The following is a 21,501-nucleotide window of genomic DNA, read 5'->3' as shown; positions in this document are numbered from 1 at the left end:
CTGGGACAGCCCTTTTCTGCCTTCCGAATAAAACCCCCACTCGGGTTTTCGATCAGCAGGCCGAGCTTACCTCAATTACGAGATGGCTAAATGTTGCAGACCATGTTTTTCTCCATTAGGAGGACAAAGGTTGTAGACCATTGCTGAGTCTTTTAACCAAACCACGTGGTTAAACTCTTAGACTATCGATACCGACAGAATAAGAACAAGTCTTTGATATTAATTACTAGTCTGCAGCTAGGAATTCGGTATCATTGAACACGAAGAACGACAACCGCCAAAACATCCATTCTATAACGAAACAAATGAATGTCACTCTGAACTATCCACTATAACCACGACAGAGAGAGAGAGAGGGAGAGAGACGGACAATTCTACAAAAGAAACAAACTTTTCACCAGCGATCAAGACGACACACTGAGCGTAAATATATATATTGATTGCAATTGTTCCCGAATGAGTGAGCGTTCATGTGCAAAGGATTAGCATTTCAATTGTTATAATTATCACTCTGTAGTGACTTCTTAGTCGAACATTTCATGTAACCACATGTTTGTTTGTTTGTTTGTTTATGCATTTCTGTGAATTACTTAGTTAGTAATAAATAAATGATTTAAGACAATTGATGTATGGATGACTCATAGTGAAGACTGGGTTCATGCAGAACCAACAATTTACGACATTTGTAATGAGAATAACGTGAGGTAAAGTAAATAATTCATTAATTTGAAGACTAATTGATCAGATATAATATCAGAAAAGTTATTTTAGGAAATGATAACTTTGTAATCTGAATATTTTTGCTTGGTGCCCCGACTTCCTAGTAATTACGGTTTCATGATTAATCAGTCTAATCGCGTAATAACTAATTACAGAGAATCTTTGATAAAAACAATCAGTCTTCAGTTAATGATAGTAAAGACACGACACATATGAAGATCATCAAAGGTAAGTGATTCATTTTAAATCGCTATTTCTGACTTTAGTAATCCCTTTACTTGGTTGTAAAATGTTTGAATGCTTTTGTAAGCGGGGCGCTGTCCTCAGATAATCACATGGTATGGTTTTGTAAGCGGGGCACTGTCCTCAGATAATCACATGGTATGGTTTTGTAAGCGGGGCACTGTCCTCAGATAATCACATGGTATGCTTTTGTAAGCGGGGCACTGTCCTCAGATAATCACATGGTATGCTTTTGTAAGCGGGGCACTGTCCTCAGATAATCACATGGTATGCTTTTGTAAGCGGGGCGCTGTCCTCAGTTAATCACATGGTATGCTTTTGTAAGCGGGGCGCTGTCCTCAGATAATCACATGGTATGCTTTTGTAAGCGGGGCGCTGTCCTCAGATAATCACATGGTATGCTTTTGTAAGCGGGGCACTGTCCTCAGATAATCACATGGAATGCTTTTGTAAGCGGGGCGCTGTCCTCAGATAATCACATGGTATGCTTTTGTAAGCGGGGCGCTGTCCTCAGATAATCACATGGTATGCTTTTGTAAGCAGGGCACTGTCCTCAGATAATCACATGGTATGCTTTTGTAAGCGGGGCACTGTCCTCAGATAATCACATGGTATGCTTTTGTAAGCGGGGCGCTGTCCTCAGATAATCACATGGTATGCTTTTGTAAGCGGGGCACTGTCCTCAGATAATCACATGGAATGCTTTTGTAAGCGGGGCGCTGTCCTCAGATAATCACATGGTATGCTTTTGTAAGCGGGGCACTGTCCTCAGATAATCACATGGAATGCTTTTGTAAGCGGGGCACTGTCCTAACCCGGATGACGCTGGGCCAAACCCTCCCCTAACCCGGACGACGCTGGGCCAAACCCTCCCCTAACCCGGACGACGCCAAGTCCTGTGGGACTCCCGATCACAGCCGGTTGTGTTACAGCCCGGGCTCGAACTTACACGTGGATTCAGCACCACAGACATCGATCGGAATTCCCGCGATTTGACAAGTCCAACAGAGGAAAGTGGAAAATGCATTTCATTGACAAAATGATAAACGGAAAACAATGAGCAGTCTTTTAAATAACTTGATGTTCTGACACCTTTTATGCAATGGGCATAATGAGTCCAACCTTTTCACAGAAGCTGGACAAAAATCATGTACAATATGAATAAAAAAGGGTAATGTCTGTTGACTGTTTTCTACTTGTGATATTTTCATAAACATTGGTGATTTACATATGGCTACTGTGTGGGTGTCCGATGTAGAAATTAATGCCATAACCAACTGAGTCACCGCTAAGACCAGCTTTTGGTTGGTCTTAAACATCCCTAATTGCGCTGTCTGAAATTGGCATATTGGCGCATGTTTTTAAGGACACACCTCAAAAATAGAGCCCCCAATCTCTCAACTATCTGTTCTATCCTAATGTAACAGTATAACTTTAGACCGTCCCCTCGCCCATACCCGGGCTCGAACCAGGGACCCTCTGCACACATCAACAACAGTCACCCACGAAGCATCGTTACCCATCGCTCCACAAAAGCCGCGGCCCTTGCAGAGCAAGGGGAACTACTACTTCAAGGTCTCAGAGCAAGTGACGTCACCGATAAAACACTATTTAGCGCGCACCAACGCTAACTAAGCTAGCGTTTCACATCCGTTATACTAATACTTATCTCCCTGCCTCTTGCTTTCTCAGCTCTATCAGTTTCTAACCCTCTCTGCCAAGTTCTTTCACTCTCTATCCTTCGCTCTCTCCCCTCAGTAGCTCCTGACTGTCTCTTGCTTGCCCCAGAAGTGGTGTCAGAGCTACTTGGGTTTGTTTCATGGGAGAACCGATCGATTTCCCCAAATGTGTCTTTGGCCTTGGACATATTGACCCTTGCTTAGAGAATGAGGATAGTTGAGACTAGCATAGTTGTATTACTTACTGCTGTGTGAAGTTTGAGTTTAGCTAGAGTTTTGGCCTAAAAGGTTCTTCTTTGGCTCGTATGAGCATTTTAATGAAGACTTGTTTACAGTTGAGTTTCTGCAGATATTACAGATTTTTTTTAACAAACACTTTCTGAGCAAATTGTTCAACAACAACGGATGAGAAGGATGAATCTTCCCTCGCCACAAGTTTCTCAACTTCAAGTGTCAATTGTTTTTCAGCAACTGGTGCATAGAATCCCCTCTACTTACAAACTCAAACATATTTTTTTTTATAAAGCTTAGCACTTCATTAAGAAACAAATGAATGGTTGGCCAAGTACTTGTTCAGTTAAGCTGCAATGCATTGGATTGGAAGTGGATTCCCATAACACAGAATGCATGCATTCTCTTGCTAACACAATGAAACAGTCCCATGCATGGATACCAGTGTACTCAGAGGAACCACACACAGTAGAGGAGTCGGGTGGCAGCTTCTCGATAGCTAACCCAGGAAGGAGTGCTCTTAAGCGGGCATTAGTGCAGGGAGAAGCAGGGTAGGGTAAGGGATAGAGGGGTAGGAGGCATCAGCTCATTTCCAATAGAAATGACATATCCTGGAGATATAGACAGGGTGTGCAGGTTTTTATTCTAGTCCTTCACTAATACATCTGATTCAACAGTGCTCGAACAACCCCGGAGGGCCCAAAGACCAGGATTGAACAACACTGCCTCAGAAGGTCCCTCCCAAAGGAAACATACCCTCTTCGATAGTCATTGGGCTCGCTGAAGAACCGTCCCATTTCACGCATGTTTTTTGTCGCTCGTGGTCTCATAATGGCTCCTGAGGTTTGCGGTCTGTCGAGTTTATGTGTGTGTGTGTCTGAGTGTGTGTATATGCGCGCATGCGCAAGTTATGGCTAGTTAACTGAGTGCCCTATCACAACTGACACACAGAAAGGTCGACGTACCATGGGAAGCGTAGTGCCACTGCGCCGCTATCAGACATGGCTAGTATGGAATGTGCTACAAATAAAGCTGGCTAAACTTAGCTCCCCTGACGCTCTTGACTCCCGTACTGCACATTAAATATCACTATCAAAGTGTTCATTCAGCATAAAAGTATGTTTTCCCCCCTTAAACAGGAATTGTCCGTAAGTATTGCAAAAGAAGTTGAAAGTAGCCTGGATGTAGTAGCCTGGATGTAGTAGCCTGGATGTAGTAGCCTGGATGTAGTATAGCCTGGATGTAGTAGTCTGGATGTAGTATAGCCTGGATGTAGTAGCCTGGATGTAGTATAGCCTGGATGTAGTAGCCTGGATGTAGTAGCCTGGATGTAGTAGCCTGGATGTAGTAGCCTGGATGTAGTATAGCCTGGATGTAGTAGCCTGGATGTAGTAGCCTGGATGTAGTATAGCCTGGATGTAGTAGCCTGGATGTAGTATAGCCTGGATGTAGTATAGCCTGGATGTAGTAACCTGGATGTAGTAGCCTGGATGTAGTATAGCCTGGATGTAGTATAGCCTGGATGTAGTAGCCTGGATGTAGTATCCTGGATGTAGTATAGCCTGGATGTAGTAGCCTGGATGTAGTAGCCTGGATGTAGTATAGCCTGGATGTAGTATAGCCTGGATGTAGTATAGCCTGGATGTAGTAGTATGGATGTAGTAGCCTGGATGTAGTATAGCCTGGATGTAGTATAGCCTGGATGTAGTATAGTCTGGATGTAGTAGCCTGGATGTAGTAGCCTGGATGTAGTATAGCCTGGATGTAGTAGCCTGGATGTAGTATAGCCTGGATGTAGTATAGCCTGGAGGTAGTAGCCTGGATGTAGTATAGTCTGGATGTAGTAGCCTGGATGTAGTATAGCCTGGATGTAGTAGCCTGGATGTAGTATAGCCTGGATGTAGTATAGCCTGGATGTAGTATAGCCTGGATGTAGTATAGCCTGGATGTAGTAGCCTGGATGTAGTATAGCCTGGATGTAGTAGTCTGGATGTAGTAGCCTGGATGTAGTATAGCCTGGATGTAGTATAGCCTGGATGTAGTATAGTCTGGATGTAGTAGCCTGGATGTAGTAGCCTGGATGTAGTAGCCTGACTGTTTTCAACAAGGGCGAATTGGCTATGAAGCAACAACACACTGTCAACGGGCTATGTTGAAAGTGCCGAATCACTTTTAGGTCGTCCATCCTCAACTCTTTCAGGCCGCTGGAGACATATCAGTTACATGTTATGATGGCATCACCTGATAGCGCTCCTCCTTCCCTTTCTGCATATCGGGTGGGATTATAGTGGAAGCTCATGACAGAGCTCCCATAGGCCTTTGCATTATGCATAAAGGGGGTGTCGAGTTACGGTGAGTGAGCAAACGAGCCTCCTCCAGCCAAATGAAAACCCCTTTGATGACCGTTGCTCATTGTGTAGAAAAGCCACAGTCACCTTCTCAATTTCAGGTTGTCTTGCAGATTGTATCGTCATTCATTAATTTGTGCTCATCACAATTGTAGTTTTGGTTCTGATAATGTGATGGCTTTAGATGTACTGTGACATGAAATCCCATCTGAAATCCCATCTGCTGACAGACTGATGACTACACTTTCCACTTTTGTGGATGTTTGTCAAAAATAAAACTGAGTTCAACATCTGTAGGTATCTTGCATCTTAATGTATTTATAAGAATTCTGAATAAATGAATGAATGTCCAGTGTACAAAAGCATCAGAACGCCTAGCTCTGGTACAGAGCGTTAGTGTGCCTTTCTCAACTATTTAGTAGAATAGTTGAGAAAGGCACACTGGACCAGAGCTACGAAACGCCTACTATTACAATGACTTCAACTCTGTTCAGATGAGGAGATGGAGAAAGTGGTAAACAAATGATCAGGATGGGGTTGGAGTTGGGGGAAGTTTCTGACACTGCTTCTTTACATGCCATGCAGTCTTCGTAAAACAAAGATGAGCATCACACATATTAGATGAGACAACAATGTTCTGAGACCCAGAGACTAGGCCTAATCTTGAGTCTAAACCCATAAACCACACTTTGATCCATCCCTTCATGCCATGTCATTGGGATGTTCCACATGGGTGGAAAGATCTACCAGAGTGCACCACTTAGGGAAGGATTTGGGGGGTGAGGTTTTAATGCCCAGAATATTAAACCATGTCTCTAAAACGTCAGCCTCTCTCTGGAGGCTGACGAATTTAGGGAGACAAATTTAGGGAGACAAATTTCCTGAATTCTCATTCAATCTGGTCATTTGTTTTATTTGTATTTTTTTTTACCATTCTGCGCATTAAAGATGAGGATGTATTGGAGACACGTGCGTCTAACATGGTCTGTGATGTGAGGTGTGAGCAGCAAGGCAGAGACAGGCACAGCATTTGTCCGTAACAGCATGGTCAGCGCGTGCTGTTAGTGTGTGTGGTGGGGGCTAACACTTTAGCAGACGCCTCCGTCATAAGGCCTTCATAACACTGTCATAACATGACAATACATGACATAATGATGCCGTCATTAAACAAGCCTTTGACGTGGCAGACGAGCCATGACAGCTGTCCTCTTATGAAAACTGAGCTTTTGCCGTTGTCACCAAAACAACGTTGCATGGGAGAGCTAGCAAACTAGCTAGCTGGCTAGCTTTGTTTTTCCCAAACCAGTTCTTGGGGACCCCAAGCTATTTCACACATTTTTTCAGCTACAACACTAACACACCTGAATCAGATATGTTTTTTCTTGAATAGACCAAAAATGTGCAACAGCTGGGGTCCTTGACAAACAGGCTGGGTAACATTGGGATTACATAGCTAGTTTTCCGAAACAACAGTTTGTGTTACGACTGTCAATAGTCAGGTGTCAAAAATGAACATGGTACTGATTGTGTCATAACCATGGCAGTGCATTGGCCCTTATGAAGAAGGGGTGAAACTAAGTGTTAGCGACTGGAGTTTGTCCGCAGGGCCTCACTTACTTTCCACTAATGACGGGCTCAGACCGTCGCGAGGTCAGGCCTGGCCTCTGCAGGTGGTTATTCCTATCGATAAGAACACAAAATGGAGGACACTGAGCGAGTCAGTTTTGTTGCGTCATTCAGGGTCTCTGTCTTGCGTCATTTCAACATCTTTTGCCCAGTTTATCCCGCTGGGAGGTCAGATAGTCTGATGAATGACTTTCTGTCCAGATGGTCTTAGATAGGTCAGTATGACACCAACGGAGTTAGACCTCGGTGCAACAGAGGAGTCAGGAAGACGGGGCCTAGTTTGTACTCTGTCACCTTTTACAAAGAGGATGCAGTGATATAAATAGCCAATGTGCATCCTCATATGGAATGAACTGAGAAACAGAAGGCAACATTGAGAGCAGCACTGTGGAAGGTTAAGACAAACATGTAGGATACATATATTTAGACACCATCAAGGATGACTTCAGTCCACTGTCTGTCTCTCAACAGAGAGATGACAACATGACTTCAGTCTACTGTCTGTCTCTCAACAGAGAGAGGACAACATGACTTCAGTCCACTGTCTGTCTCTCAACAGAGAGAGGACAACATGACTTCAGTCCACTGTCTGTCTCTCAACAGAGAGAGGACAACATGACTTCAGTCCACTGTCTGTCTCTCAACAGAGAGAGGACAACATGACCTCAGTCTACTGTCTGTCTCTCAACAGAGAGAGGACAACATGACCTCAGTCTACTGTCTGTCTCTCAACAGAGAGAGGACAACATGACCTCAGTCTACTGTCTGTCTCTCAACAGAGAGAGGACAACATGACCTCAGTCTACTGTCTGTCTCTCAACAGAGAGAGGACAACATGACTTCAGTCCACTGTCTGTCTCTCAACAGAGAGAGGACAACATGACTTCAGTCTACTGTCTGTCTCTCAACAGAGAGAGGACAACATGACTTCAGTCCACTGTCTGTCTCTCAACAGAGAGAGGACAACATGACTTCAGTCTACTGTCTGTCTCTCAACAGAGAGAGGACAACATGACTTCAGTCTACTGTCTGTCTCTCAACAGAGAGAGGACAACATTACTTCAGTCTACTGTCTGTCTCTCAACAGAGAGAGGACAACATGACTTCAGTCTACTGTCTGTCTCTCAACAGAGAGAGGACAACATGACTTCAGTCCACTGTCTGTCTCTCAACAGAGAGAGGACAACATGACTTCAGTCCACTTCTGTCTCTCAACAGAGAGAGGACAACATGACTTCAGTCCACTGTCTGTCTCTCAACAGAGAGAGGACAACATGACTTCAGTCCACTGTCTGTCTCTCAACAGAGAGAGGACAACATGACCTCAGTCCACTGTCTGTCTCTCAACAGAGAGAGGACAACATAACTTCAGTCCACTGTCTGTCTCTCAACAGAGAGAGGACAACATGACCTCAGTCCACTGTCTGTCTCTCAACAGGGAGAGGACAACATGACTTCAGTCCACTGTCTGTCTCTCAACAGAGAGAGGACAACATGACTTCAGTCCACTGTCTGTCTCTCAACAGAGAGAGGACAACATGACTTCAGTCCACTGTCTGTCTCTCAACAGAGAGAGGACAACATGACTTCAGTCTACTGTCTGTCTCTCAACAGAGAGAGGACAACATGACTTCAGTCTACTATTTGAGCCTCCTGATGGAAGGACGACATGGAGGACAGTGTCCTGGTATGTACTTATAGGGCATTAAAGAGAGAGAGAGAGAGAGAGAGAGAGAGAGAGAGAGAGAGAGAGAGAGAGGGAGAGGAGAGGAGAGCAGGAAGAGGATTGAGGATTGAGGATTCAGTGTTTCCCCTATATTCATAGCTGAAAAAAATCCTAGGGGAAAAACTGGAGGATCCCATTGTATGTGGAGCGACAGAAGGACAGGGGTAGGCAACCCTGGTTCTGAGTACCTCTGGTACTGCAGGATTTCATTCTAACCAGGCACCACACCTGTCTCTACTAATTACTTCACCAACTGAGAAGATCCATTAATTGATAAATTAAATTGGATACATTTCACCAACATGGTATTCCATGTCTAAAGCAAAACTAAAGCGAAACTTTAGGTACCTCCGGCACATCAGGACCAGAGTTGCTAACTCCCCTGCTCCAGGGGCTCCACAGTTTCTTCATGTAATTTCCCATAAGAAACCCTCTGATTAAAGAGGAGTGACTGAGTCAAAAGTATATTATAGCTGTGTTTACACAGTCAGACCAATTCTGATATTTTATTTACCACTAATTGGTCTTTTGACCAAGCAGATCAGCTCTTTTGCCAGTAACTGGGCCAAATATCAGAATTGTGCTACCTGTGTAAACAGAGGGCATATTCAGGGGCATTTATTGCAATGGCTGATTATGTGCCGAGGTCAACAAGGTCAAAGTCATGCTGTGTAGAAGACAGAGAGAGGGCCTGGTGCCGTGGTCTGTAATGTCTGTTTAAATACCATGATGACTAGTGGGAACAGACTCATGATACTTCCTGTGAAAAGAGTCTTGTATGAGATGTACTACTTCAGATGAAAGTCACTAGTCCAGATTACAGGCCACAAAAATCCCATTTGGAGGACCATTATTTTAAACCATTCAATAATAGCTTCTTACAAATATTTGAACTTGGGAGGGATTCGTTTGTATTACATTTGTATGGAAAATTCAGCCACAGGTCACCTACTTGGTACATATTGGCGGGCCGATGAGTGATTTACAATTGAGGCATCTGAATAACAGGCTCATTACTTCAGGGGAGGTAAGTAGTGGATATATTCCAATACTTTCGACCTGACCTGACCTCAACAAACTCTCTGGGAGACAAAATGGAACATAATATTCAAGTCATGTTTAGGGGGCACCAAATCCACCTTCGCTTTCAATTTAAAATTTCATATCGATCATTTAATTTAGTTTCGATCACTGTTAAAGACCACTCTTTGACTTACCATAACATAACACCATGTATATTCTCCTGATGGAAACACATGCTTGTTTTAACATCTTTAGAACAATTGTTCAGATTAGGGATGTCAATGGTTAACCAGTTAGCTCGTTAGCTCGTTAGCTCGTTAGCCAGCCAAAATAAATTAGCCAGCTAAGTTGATCACTTTAATGGTTATAATGTGTATTATTAGAGAAAGTCACAATCAACAATGGTTTAGAAAGGGAGAAGAAGTACAAGATTTGCGCTCACATGTCGCTGGCAATGGAGGAGTTTCTGGACATGGACTTGGGTGACAGGTCGTAGTCCGAGTCCGAGCGGTAGAGGAAGGACTCTCTCCGCTGACTGTGGACAAAGTTGGCCTGCAGGATGAGCCCTGACCCTGGACTGGCCATGGGGTCCAGGGGGCTGCGTCCCGATGATGTGCCATTGTCAACATCGAAGCTACGGAGAGACAGAGAGATGAAATGTTAGAAGAGAGGTGTCACATTCACAATCCAAAAATATGCTTTTGCTCATTAGCGTTGGAAGATGTACCCCTTTTTGCCCAATGAGATAATTTATGGACAATATTTCTGGAAAGCACCCCCAGAGGTTAAAGTTCCTTATTGAACCATGTAAGTATAGTCTCTGTAGAACTACCTGAGTATAGCCTCTGTAGAACTACCTGAGTATCTATAGAACTACCTGAGTATAGTCTCTATAGAACTACCTGAGCATAGTCTATATAGAACTACCTGAGTATAGTCTCTATAGAACTACCTGAGTATAGCCTCTGTAGAACTACCTGAGTATAGTCTCTATAGAACTACCTGAGTATCTATAGAACTACCTGAGTATAGTCTATAGAACTACCTGAGCATAGTCTATATAGAACTACCTGAGTATAGTCTCTATAGAACTACCTGAGTATAGCCTCTGTAGAACTACCTGAGTATATTCTCTGTAGAACTACCTGAGTATAGTCTCTATAGAACTACCTGAGTATAGTCTCTATGGAACTACCTGAGTATAGTCTCTATAGAACTACCTGAGTATAGTCTATATAGAACTACCTGAGTATAGTCTCTATAGAACTACCTGAGTATAGCCTCTGTAGAACTACCTGAGTATAGCCTCTGTAGAACTACCTGAGTATAGTCTCTATAGAACTACCTGAGTATAGTCTCTATGGAACTACCTGAGTATAGTCTCTATAGAACTACCGGAGTATAGTCTCTGTAGAACTACCTGAGTGTAGTCTCTATAGAACTACCTGAATATAGTTGCTGTAGAACTACCTGAGTATAGTCTCTATAGAACTACCTGAGTATAGTCTCTGTAGAACTACCTGAATATAGTCTCTGTAGAACTACCTGAATATAGCCTCTGTAGAACTACCCGAGTATAGTCTATGTATAACTACCTGAATATAGCCTCTGTAGAACTACCTGAGTACAGTCTCTGTAGAACTACCTGAGTATAGTCTCTGTACAATTACCTGAGTAGAGTCTCTATAGAACTAGCTGAGTATAGTCCCTGTAGAACTACCTGAATATAGTCTCTGTAAAAGTACCTGAGTATAGTCTATGTAGAACTACCTGAATATAGCCTATGTAGAACTACCTGAGTATAGTCTCTGTAGAACTACCTGAGTATAGCCTCTGTACAATTACCTGAGTATAGTCTCTGTAGAACTCCCTGAGTACAGTCTCTATAGTACTACCCGAGTATAGTCTATGTAGAATACCTGAGTATAGTATCTGTAGAACTACCTGAGTATAGTCTCAATAGAACTACCCAAGTATAGTCTCTATAGAACTACCCGAGTATAGTCTCTATAGAACTACCTGAGTATAGTCACTGTAGAACTACCTGAGTATAGCCTCTATAGAACTACCTGCGTATAGTCTCTATAGAACTACCTGAGTATAGTCTATATAGAACTACCTGAGTATAGTCTCTGTAGTACTCCCTGAGTATAGTCTCTATAGAACTACCTGGATATAGTCTCTATAGAACTAGCTGAGTATAGTCTCTGTAGAACTACCCGAGTCTAGTCTCTATAGAACTACCTGGGTATAGTCTCTGTAGAACTCCCTGAGTATAGCATCTATAGAACTAGCTGAGTATAGTCTCTATAGAACTAGTTGAGTATAGTCTCTATAGAACTAGCTGAGTATAGTCTCTGTAGAACTACCCGAGTATAGTCTCTATATAACTACCTGAGTATAGTCTCTATATAACTACCTGAGTATAGTCTCTGTAGAACTGTCTGAATATAGTCTCTGTAGAACTGTCTGAATATAGTCTCTGTAGAACTGTCTGAATATAGTCTCTATATAACTACCTGAGTATAGTCTCTATATAACTACCTGAGTATAGTCTCTGTAGAACTGTCTGAATATAGTCTCTGTAGAACTGTCTGAATATAGTCTCTGTAGAACTGTCTGAATATAGTCTCTATATAACTACCTGAGTATAGTCTCTATATAACTACCTGAGTATAGTCTCTGTAGAACTGTCTGAATATAGTCTCTGTAGAACTGTCTGAATATAGTCTCTGTAGAACTACCTGAGTATAGTCTCTATATAACTACCTGAGTATAGTCTCTGTAGAACTGTCTGAATATAGTCTCTGTAGAACTACCTGAGTATAGTCTATGTAGAACTACCTGAGTATAGTCTCTGTAAAACTACCTGAGTATAGTCTCTATAGAACTAGCTGAGTATAGTCTCTTTAGAACTACCTGAGTATAGTCTCTATAGAACTACCTGAGTATAGTCTTTGTAGAACTGTGTTGTGATAATTAGCAACACAGGTCAGGAAACTGACTATAGGAGACTGGCGTGTAGGTGTGGAATCTCCAGACACATAGACACAGGTGAGTTAACTAGCACAGCTAATTAGGCTGGTTAGTCAAGCCACAATGATGTCATTGTCCTCCTGCTCCGATTAAGAATGGATGTCACCCATGTTCCCTAAGTTAGCATCTGCCAAGTGGCAGCACAAAGAGGGGGCTTGGAGAAAGCCTGCACACACACGCACACACACAATAGACAGATGCATGCATGAAAACATGCTCACACAAACACAGACGTACAGACACACACAGGACCACACACACAAGGGATTCCCCAGTGTGACGTTGGGACCAAACTAGGTCCCCTACCTACATCATCAGCCTTATCTGTTTAAAGACTCTCCCTGAAGACAATTCAGCCGAAGTGGGCCACCTCACAAGGAGGCCTGGGGTATGATGAGAGCTGGCTTTATCCATGCTTCCGATTGTCCTCTGTCTACTCTATCCGGTACGTCAGTCTTTGTGTGATTCACAGGGCTATAGGGACTATGAATTTCTACGCCATCATGATCTAGTTCTTCCATTGCATTGAAAAGTGTAACAGTGACTTCTCTGGTGACTTGCTTCGTATCCATGTCACAATTCTGTCTCAGTGTTCTTCATTTGTACAACCTACTTCTCATAGTTAGGAATGTTTAACCAAATCTTTATGAAACTCTGAATTAGGAGTGCCGACAACTTTAAGAACAAACTGTCCAAAAGTACAGTAGCCCTGTCTAAAAGTGATCAATGAGTAGAAGTGTCAATCTCAGTTATATAACTCTATAGGGCTTACATGTACATAGTCAATTTCCTGTAAATCCACCTTCATGATAATAATAATGGTGTCAGTGTGGCACTACAGTCCTCTTCATTAGAACCAGACGTCTTCAGGACATCTTCATGATAATAATAATGGTGTCAGTGTGGCACTACAGTCCTCTTCATTAGAACCAGACGTCTTCAGGACATCTTCATGATAATAATAATGGTGTCAGTGTGGAACTACAGTCCTCTTCATTAGAACCAGACGTCTTCAGGACATCTTCATGATAATAATAATGGTGTCAGTGTGGCACTACAGTCCTCTTCATTAGAACCAGACGTCTTCAGGACATCACAAAGGGAGGATGCCAGAAGAAAAAGGCCATGGAAAGAATCATAGTTTAAGTTCACTGTGTTCTCTGGAAGCAGATAATGACAAATTATTTTTTGATTCCTCTCCTAAAAAGGAGAAGAGGAGCCGGTCCTGCTGACAAAATAAGAACACCTTGACAAGAGAACACCATTATTCAAGGTGTATTTATCTTTTACTTCTCTTTTCAACTTGTGGAGCCTTGTGTTTTGGCTCCGGGAGTGAAAAATGTTTCAGTGCTGCAACCATCTCTCTGAAGCCAAGGATATCATTCTGAACTCTCATTTCTCACTTTGTTTTTGTAGTTCAGTACTTTTCCTTCTCGTTTTAAATGCATTTTATTTTAAAGAGGCTACACAGAACTTTTTCCTATAGTGGTGCTCAAGCCAAAAGGGGTCATCTGAATGGACAGAAATAGTGTCAAAAAAATGACCTAATTGGGTAGAAAAGTACACATCTCACCATAGTGTATTTCTAACCAAAGAAATGCAGAGTAAGTACTGATACTTGTCAAAACTACCCATTTACTTATTCCTAGCCCGGCTGTACAGATGTCGGATCTTAACTTGATCACCATGTTGCAGGAGAACTTGCAATGCAGGACATTTAAAAAGTGTAGTGTATTTGAGGGTTAAAAAGGCTTCTGAAGTTTGTAATTGTATTTTCCTGCTGTAGCAAACTGGCTCAAATGAAGATCCAACATCTGTGCACACCCTTGGAACTTTCAGTCAGTGAGACAAAGAGGCCTATTCCCCATATACTCTACTGCTGACTGAACAGGCCTATTCCCCACATACTCTACTGCTGACTGAACAGGCCTATTCCCCACATACTCTACTGCTGACTGAAGAGTCCTATTCCCCACATACTCTACTGCTGACTGAAGAGTCCTATTCCCCACATACTCTACTGCTGACTGAACAGGCCTATTCCCCACATACTCTACTGCTGACTGAACAGGCCTATTCCCCACATACTCTACTGCTGACTGAAGAGTCCTATTCCCCACATACTCTACTGCTGACTGAAGAGTCCTATTCCCCACATACTCTACTGCTGACTGAAGAGTCCTATTCCCCACATACTCTACTGCTGACTGAAGAGTCCTATTCCCCACATACTCTACTGCTGACTGAACAGGCCTATTCCCCACATACTCTACTGCTGACTGAAGAGGCCTATTCCCCACATACTCTACTGCTGACTGAACAGGCCTATTCCCCACATACTCTACTGCTGACTGAAGAGGCCTATTCCCCACATACTCTACTGCTGACTGAACAGGCCTATTCCCCACATACTCTACTGCTGACTGAAGAGGCCTTTTCCCCACATACTCTACTGCTGACTGAACAGGCCTATTCCCCACATACTCTACTGCTGACTGAAGAGTCCTATTCCCCACATACTCTACTGCTGACTGAAGAGTCCTATTCCCCACATACTCTACTGCTGACTGAAGAGGCCTATTCCCCACATACTTTACTGCTGACTGAACAGGCCTATTCCCCACATACTCTACTGCTGACTGAAGAGTCCTATTCCCCACATACTCTACTGCTGACTGAAGAGGCCTATTCCCCATATACTCTACTGCTGACTGAAGAGGCCTATTCCCCACATACTCTACTGCTGACTGAACAGGCCTATTCCCCACATACTCTACTGCTGACTGAAGAGTCCTATTCCCCACATACTCTACTGCTGACTGAAGAGTCCTATTCCCCACATACTCTACTGCTGACTGAAGAGTCCTATTCCCCACATACTCTACTGCTGACTGAAGAGGCCTATTCCCCACATACTCTACTGCTGACTGAACAGGCCTATTCCCCACATACTTTACTGCTGACTGAACAGGCCTATTCCCCACATACTCTACTGCTGACTGAACAGGCCTATTCCCTATATACTCTACTGCTGACTGAACAGGCCTATTCCCCACATACTCTACTGCTGACTGAACAGGGCTATTCCCCATATACTCTACTGCTGACTGAAGAGTCCTATTCCCCACATACTCTACTGCTGACTGAACAGGCCTATTCCCCACATACTCTACTGCTGACTGAACAGGCCTATTCCCCACATACTCTACTGCTGACTGAAGAGGCCTATTCCCCACATACTCTACTGCTGACTGAACAGGCCTATTCCCCACATACTCTACTGCTGACTGAACAGGCCTATTCCCCACATACTCTACTGCTGACTGAACAGGCCTATTCCCCACATACTCTACTGCTGACTGAACAGGCCTATTCCCCACATACTCTACTGCTGACTGAACAGGCCTATTCCCCACATACTCTACTGCTGACTGAAGAGTCCTATTCCCCACATACTCTACTGCTGACTGAAGAGTCCTATTCCCCACATACTCTACTGCTGACTGAAGAGTCCTATTCCCCACATACTCTACTGCTGACTGAAGAGTCCTATTCCCCACATACTCTACTGCTGACTGAAGAGTCCTATTCCCCACATACTCTACTGCTGACTGAAGAGTCCTATTCCCCACATACTCTACTGCTGACTGAAGAGTCCTATTCCCCACATACTCTACTGCTGACTGAAGAGTCCTATTCCCCACATACTCTACTGCTGACTGAAGAGTCCTATTCCCCATATACTCTACTGCTGACTGAAGAGTCCTATTCCCCACATACTCTACTGCTGACTGAAGAGTCCTATTCCCCACATACTCTACTGCTGACTGAAGAGGCCTATTCCCCACATACTCTACTGCTGACGGAACAGGCCTATTCCCCACATACTTTACTGCTGACTGAACAGGCCTATTCCCCACATACTCTACTGCTGACTGAACAGGCCTATTCCCTATATACTCTACTGCTGACTGAACAGGCCTATTCCCCACATACTCTACTGCTGACTGAACAGGCCTATTCCCCATATACTCTACTGCTGACTGAAGAGTCCTATTCCCCACATACTCTACTGCTGACTGAACAGGCCTATTCCCCACATACTCTACTGCTGACTGAACAGGCCTATTCCCCACATACTCTACTGCTGACTGAAGAGGCCTATTCCCCACATACTCTACTGCTGACTGAACAGGCCTATTCCCCACATACTCTACTGCTGACTGAACAGGCCTATTCCCCACATACTCTACTGCTGACTGAACAGGCCTATTCCCCACATACTCTACTGCTGACTGAACAGGCCTATTCCCCACATACTCTACTGCTGACTGAACAGGCCTATTCCCCACATACTCTACTGCTGACTGAAGAGTCCTATTCCCCACATACTCTACTGCTGACTGAAGAGTCCTATTCCCCACATACTCTACTGCTGACTGAAGAGTCCTATTCCCCACATACTCTACTGCTGACTGAAGAGTCCTATTCCCCACATACTCTACTGCTGACTGAAGAGTCCTATTCCCCACATACTCTACTGCTGACTGAAGAGTCCTATTCCCCACATACTCTACTGCTGACTGAAGAGTCCTATTCCCCACATACTCTACTGCTGACTGAAGAGTCCTATTCCCCACATACTCTACTGCTGACTGAAGAGTCCTATTCCCCATATACTCTACTGCTGACTGAAGAGTCCTATTCCCCACATACTCTACTGCTGACTGAACAGGCCTATTCCCCACATACTCTACTGCTACACTGACCAGAACCCAACAAATGATTCCCCTTCATTTGGCGCCAATAACCTGAAAATCAGTCTCAGTCTAAACAACCTCAGTCCAGAGGTTTAGCAGAGGGTATTGTGATACGTCCCTGGGGGAAGCATGAGGTAGAGAAAGAGCTCAAAGTCTAATGTCTCTGTGTGTGTGTGTGTGTGTGTGTGTGTGTGTGTGTGTGTGTGTGTGTGTGTGTGTGTGTGTGTGTGTTGTGTGTGTGTGTTTCTGTGTGTGTGCATGCTTGCTTGAGTGTGATAGTTTTCTAGGAGAAGATTTGCATGTTTTTAAAGCGGTAATCCTACAAGCTTTTAATGTCTCAGTGTTGCAGTCATATCACACAGGCTTCTCCCAAAGCACGGCCGGAAAGGAGACCATAGGAAAGGTGAACCAGTTTGACAGGTTGTAATATACCCATTTACAGCAGTGGTCACCAACCGGCCGATTGGCTGGTCTATCTTCATTCCTAGTCGATCACCGAGCATTTCAGTAGAAATGTAAATGATAAAGGCTTGCACTCCTTTTTGATAGGCAAAGTGTTCCCATTTTGAACCATTTCATTTGTCTGAAAAGACCGGGGGAGATCTGTGGCTAAATTAAGTGCACCTACTGCGCTGGCCAATCGGATAGCTCACATCTCCGTAGCTATAGCTTCCACGACCCCGGCAACAGCAAAGTTTGATACGAGCCTACGTGAGATTTCAGAACTTTTAAAACCCTGACCAGAGAAAGAGTGTCAAGGAACAGAGCAAAGTGAGTTCATGTCTAAGTTTTCATTCAGCACTGTCAACCCTGCTTTTATTCAACACTGTCAACCCTGCTTTTATTCAACACTGTCAACCCTGCTTTTATTCAACACTGTCAACCCTGCTTTTATTCAGCACTGTCAACCCTGCTTTTATTCAACACTGTCAACCCTGCTTTTATTCAACACTGTCAACCCTGCTTTTATTCAACACTGTCAACCCTGCTTTTATTCAGCACTGTCAACCCTGCTTTTATTCAGCACTGTCAACCCTGCTTTTATTCAACACTGTCAACACTGCTTTTATTCAACACTGTCAACCCTGCTTTTATTCAACACTGTCAACCCTGCTTTTATTCAACACTGTCAACCCTGCTTTTATTCAACACTGTCAACCCTGCTTTTATTCAACACTGTCAACCCTGCTTTTATTCAACACTGTCAACCCTGCTTTTATTCAACACTGTCAACCCTGCTTTTATTCAACACTGTCAACCCTGCTTTTATTCAATACTGTCAACCCTGCTTTTATTCAACACTGTCAACCCTGCTTTTATTCAACACTGTCAACCCTGCTTTTATTCAGCACTGTCAACCCTGCTTTTATTCAACACTGTCAACACTGCTTTTATTCAACACTGTCAACCCTGCTTTTATTCAACACTGTCAACCCTGCTTTTATTCAACACTGTCAACCCTGCTTTTATTCAACACTGTCAACCCTGCTTTTATTCAACACTGTCAACACTGCTTTTATTCAGCACTGTCAACCCTGCTTTTATTCAATACTTTCAACACTGCTTTTATTCAACACTATTACAAAACGTGCTTTTCCATACTTCCACTCGCGCTGCAGCTGAATGAGTAGCCAAGTGTCTCGATGCCCTGCATTTTATTACTATTAGCAGCTCGTCGTGTCTATTTTAATATCTAGGAATACTTCACTTTCTCTGGTCATAGGAACAACATGAACTTGTGCACGAGGCAGATGCGGTGTGTCTTGAGTTTAGCAATCAGCTGGAAGATTGTGTCCCCTCTCTCTGGTCAGTCTCACCGGAGGAAAGGAAGGAGAGAGCAGGGACCGTGTGAGGCAGACCCTCTGTCTGGTCAGTCTAACCAGAGGAAAGGAAGGAGAAAGCAGGGACCGTGTGAGGCAGACCCTCTGTCTGGTCAGTCTAACCAGAGGAAAGGAAGGAGAGAGCAGGGACCGTGTGAGGCAGACCCTCTGTCTGGTCAGTCTCACCAGAGGAAAGGAAGGAGAAAGCAGGGACCGTGTGAGGCAGACCCTCTGTCTGGTCAGTCTAACCAGAGGAAAGGAAGGAGAGAGCAGGGACCGTGTGAGGCAGACCCTCTGTCTGGTGAGTCTAACCAGAGGAAAGGAAGGAGAAAGCAGGGACCGTGTGAGGCAGACCCTCTGTCTGGTCAGTCTAACCAGAGGAAAGGAAGGAGAAAGCAGGGACCGTGTGAGGCAGACCCTCTGTCTGGTCAGTCTAACCAGAGGAAAGGAAGGAGAGAGCAGGGACCGTGTGAGGCAGACCCTCTGTCTGGTCAGTCTAACCAGAGGAAAGGAAGGAGAGAGCAGGGACCGTGAGAGGCAGACCCTCTGTCTGGTCAGTCTAACCAGAGGAAAGGAAGGAGAGAGCAGGGACCGTGAGAGGCAGACCCTCTGTCTGGTCAGTCTAACCAGAGGAAAGGAGGGAGAGAGCAGGGACCGTGTGAGGCAGACCCTCTGTCTGGTCAGTCTAACATTTAAGTCATTTACATTTAAGTCATTTAAATGTAAAGGAAAGGAAGGAAGGAGAAAGCAGGGACCGTGTGAGGCAGACCCTCTGTCTGGTCAGTCTAACCAGAGGAAAGGAAGGAGAGAGCAGGGACCGTGAGAGGCAGACCCTCTGTCTGGTCAGTCTAACCGGAGGAAAGGAAGGAGAGAGCAAGGACCGTGAGAGGCAGACCCTCTGTCTGGTCAGTCTCACCGGAGGAAAGGAAGGAGAAAGCAGGGACCGTGAGAGGCAGACCCTCTGTCTGGTCAGGGACCGTGAGAGGCAGGGACCGTGAGAGGCAGACCCTCTGTCTGGTCAGTCTAACCAGAGGAAAGGAAGGAGAGAGCAGGGACCGTGTGAGGCAGACCCTCTGTCTGGTCAGTCTAACCAGAGGAAAGGAGGGAGAGAGCAGGGACCGTGTGAGGCAGACCCTCTGTCTGGTCAGTCTAACCAGAGGAAAGGAAGGAGAGAGCAGGGACCGTGTGAGGCAGACCCTCTGTCTGGTCAGTCTAACCAGAGGAAAGGAGGGAGAGAGCAGGGACCGTGTGAGGCAGACCCTCTGTCTGGTCAGTCTAACCAGAGGAAAGGAAGGAGAGAGCAGGGACCGTGAGAGGCAGACCCTCTGTCTGGTAGTCTAACCAGAGGAAAGGAGGGAGAGAGCAGGGACCGTGTGAGGCAAACCCTCTGTCTGGTCAGTCTAACCAGAGGAAAGGAAGGAGAGAGCAGGGACCGTGTGAGGCAGACCCTCTGTCTGGTCAGTCTAACCAGAGGAAAGGAAGGAGAGAGCAGGGACCGTGTGAGGCAGACCCTCTGTCTGGTCAGTCTCACCAGAGGAAAGGAAGGAGAGAGCAGGGACCGTGTGAGGCAGACCCTCTGTCTGGTCAGTCTAACCAGAGGAAAGGAGGGAGAGAGCAGGGACCATGTGAGGCAGACCCTCTGTCTGGTCAGTCTAACCAGAGGAAAGGAAGGAGAGAGCAGGGACCGTGTGAGGCAGACCCTCTGTCTGGTCAGTCTAACCAGAGGAAAGGAAGGAGAGAGCAGGGACCGTGAGAGGCAGACCCTCTGTCTGGTCAGTCTAACCAGAGGAAAGGAAGGAGAGAGCAGGGACCGTGTGAGGCAGACCCTCTGTCTGGTCAGTCTCACCGGAGGAAAGGAAGGTGAAAGCAGGGACCGTGTGAGGCAGACCCTCTGCTGCTCTCTCCCTCCCTCCTCTGAGACGAATGACGTGTTCAAACCAACTGGGAAATCGGAAATCTCTGACTTCCAACTTCAGTGCGTTCAAGACAACTGTCACTTTTGAATGGTCACCCAACTCGGAAACTTTGGCATCTTTCTAGAGCTCAGACTTTCCAACCTATAGATGGATCACTGACGCCATGATTTGACGCTGTTTTTCCCCCCCCAGAGTTCCCAGTTGTTTTGAAAGCACCATGACCATCCCATGCAGGTAGCATACCATCAGTCCAGTCAAATTAAAATTACAATTATTTGCAAATGGTTTGAACTTATGCTCAGCTGTACCTCACAAGTGCTACAACAACTGATGTGTTTTGATACCAAAGCTGGAGTTTTGCAGTATAATATGG

At 44.7% G+C, this 21,501-nt stretch overlaps 1 protein-coding gene across 5 annotated transcripts in view; it reads right to left on the bottom strand.

Annotated features, from left to right (window-relative positions):
* Positions 1 to 21,501, bottom strand: part of LOC115124197 (3',5'-cyclic-AMP phosphodiesterase 4D-like) — a 457,268-nt gene that overhangs the window by 56,672 nt on the left and 379,095 nt on the right. For 4 of the 5 annotated variants that reach the window (XM_065017241.1, XM_065017244.1, XM_065017243.1 and 1 more), the window contains 2 exons: positions 10,039 to 10,230; positions 6,839 to 6,901 (listed from right to left, as the gene is read on the bottom strand). In XM_065017241.1, coding sequence (XP_064873313.1) covers positions 6,839 to 6,901; positions 10,039 to 10,230 — 255 coding nt within the window. The remainder of the gene's footprint in view (positions 1 to 6,838; positions 6,902 to 10,038; positions 10,231 to 21,501) is intronic. The other variant, XM_065017242.1, reaches the window with a different exon arrangement.

The sequence above is a fragment of the Oncorhynchus nerka genome, linkage group LG4, assembly GCF_034236695.1.
Source record: "Oncorhynchus nerka isolate Pitt River linkage group LG4, Oner_Uvic_2.0, whole genome shotgun sequence".
NCBI classification, from domain to species: Eukaryota; Metazoa; Chordata; class Actinopteri; order Salmoniformes; family Salmonidae; genus Oncorhynchus; species Oncorhynchus nerka.
Note: the sequence above shows the minus strand (reverse complement) of the source record. Positions and strands in the feature narration are given on the sequence as shown.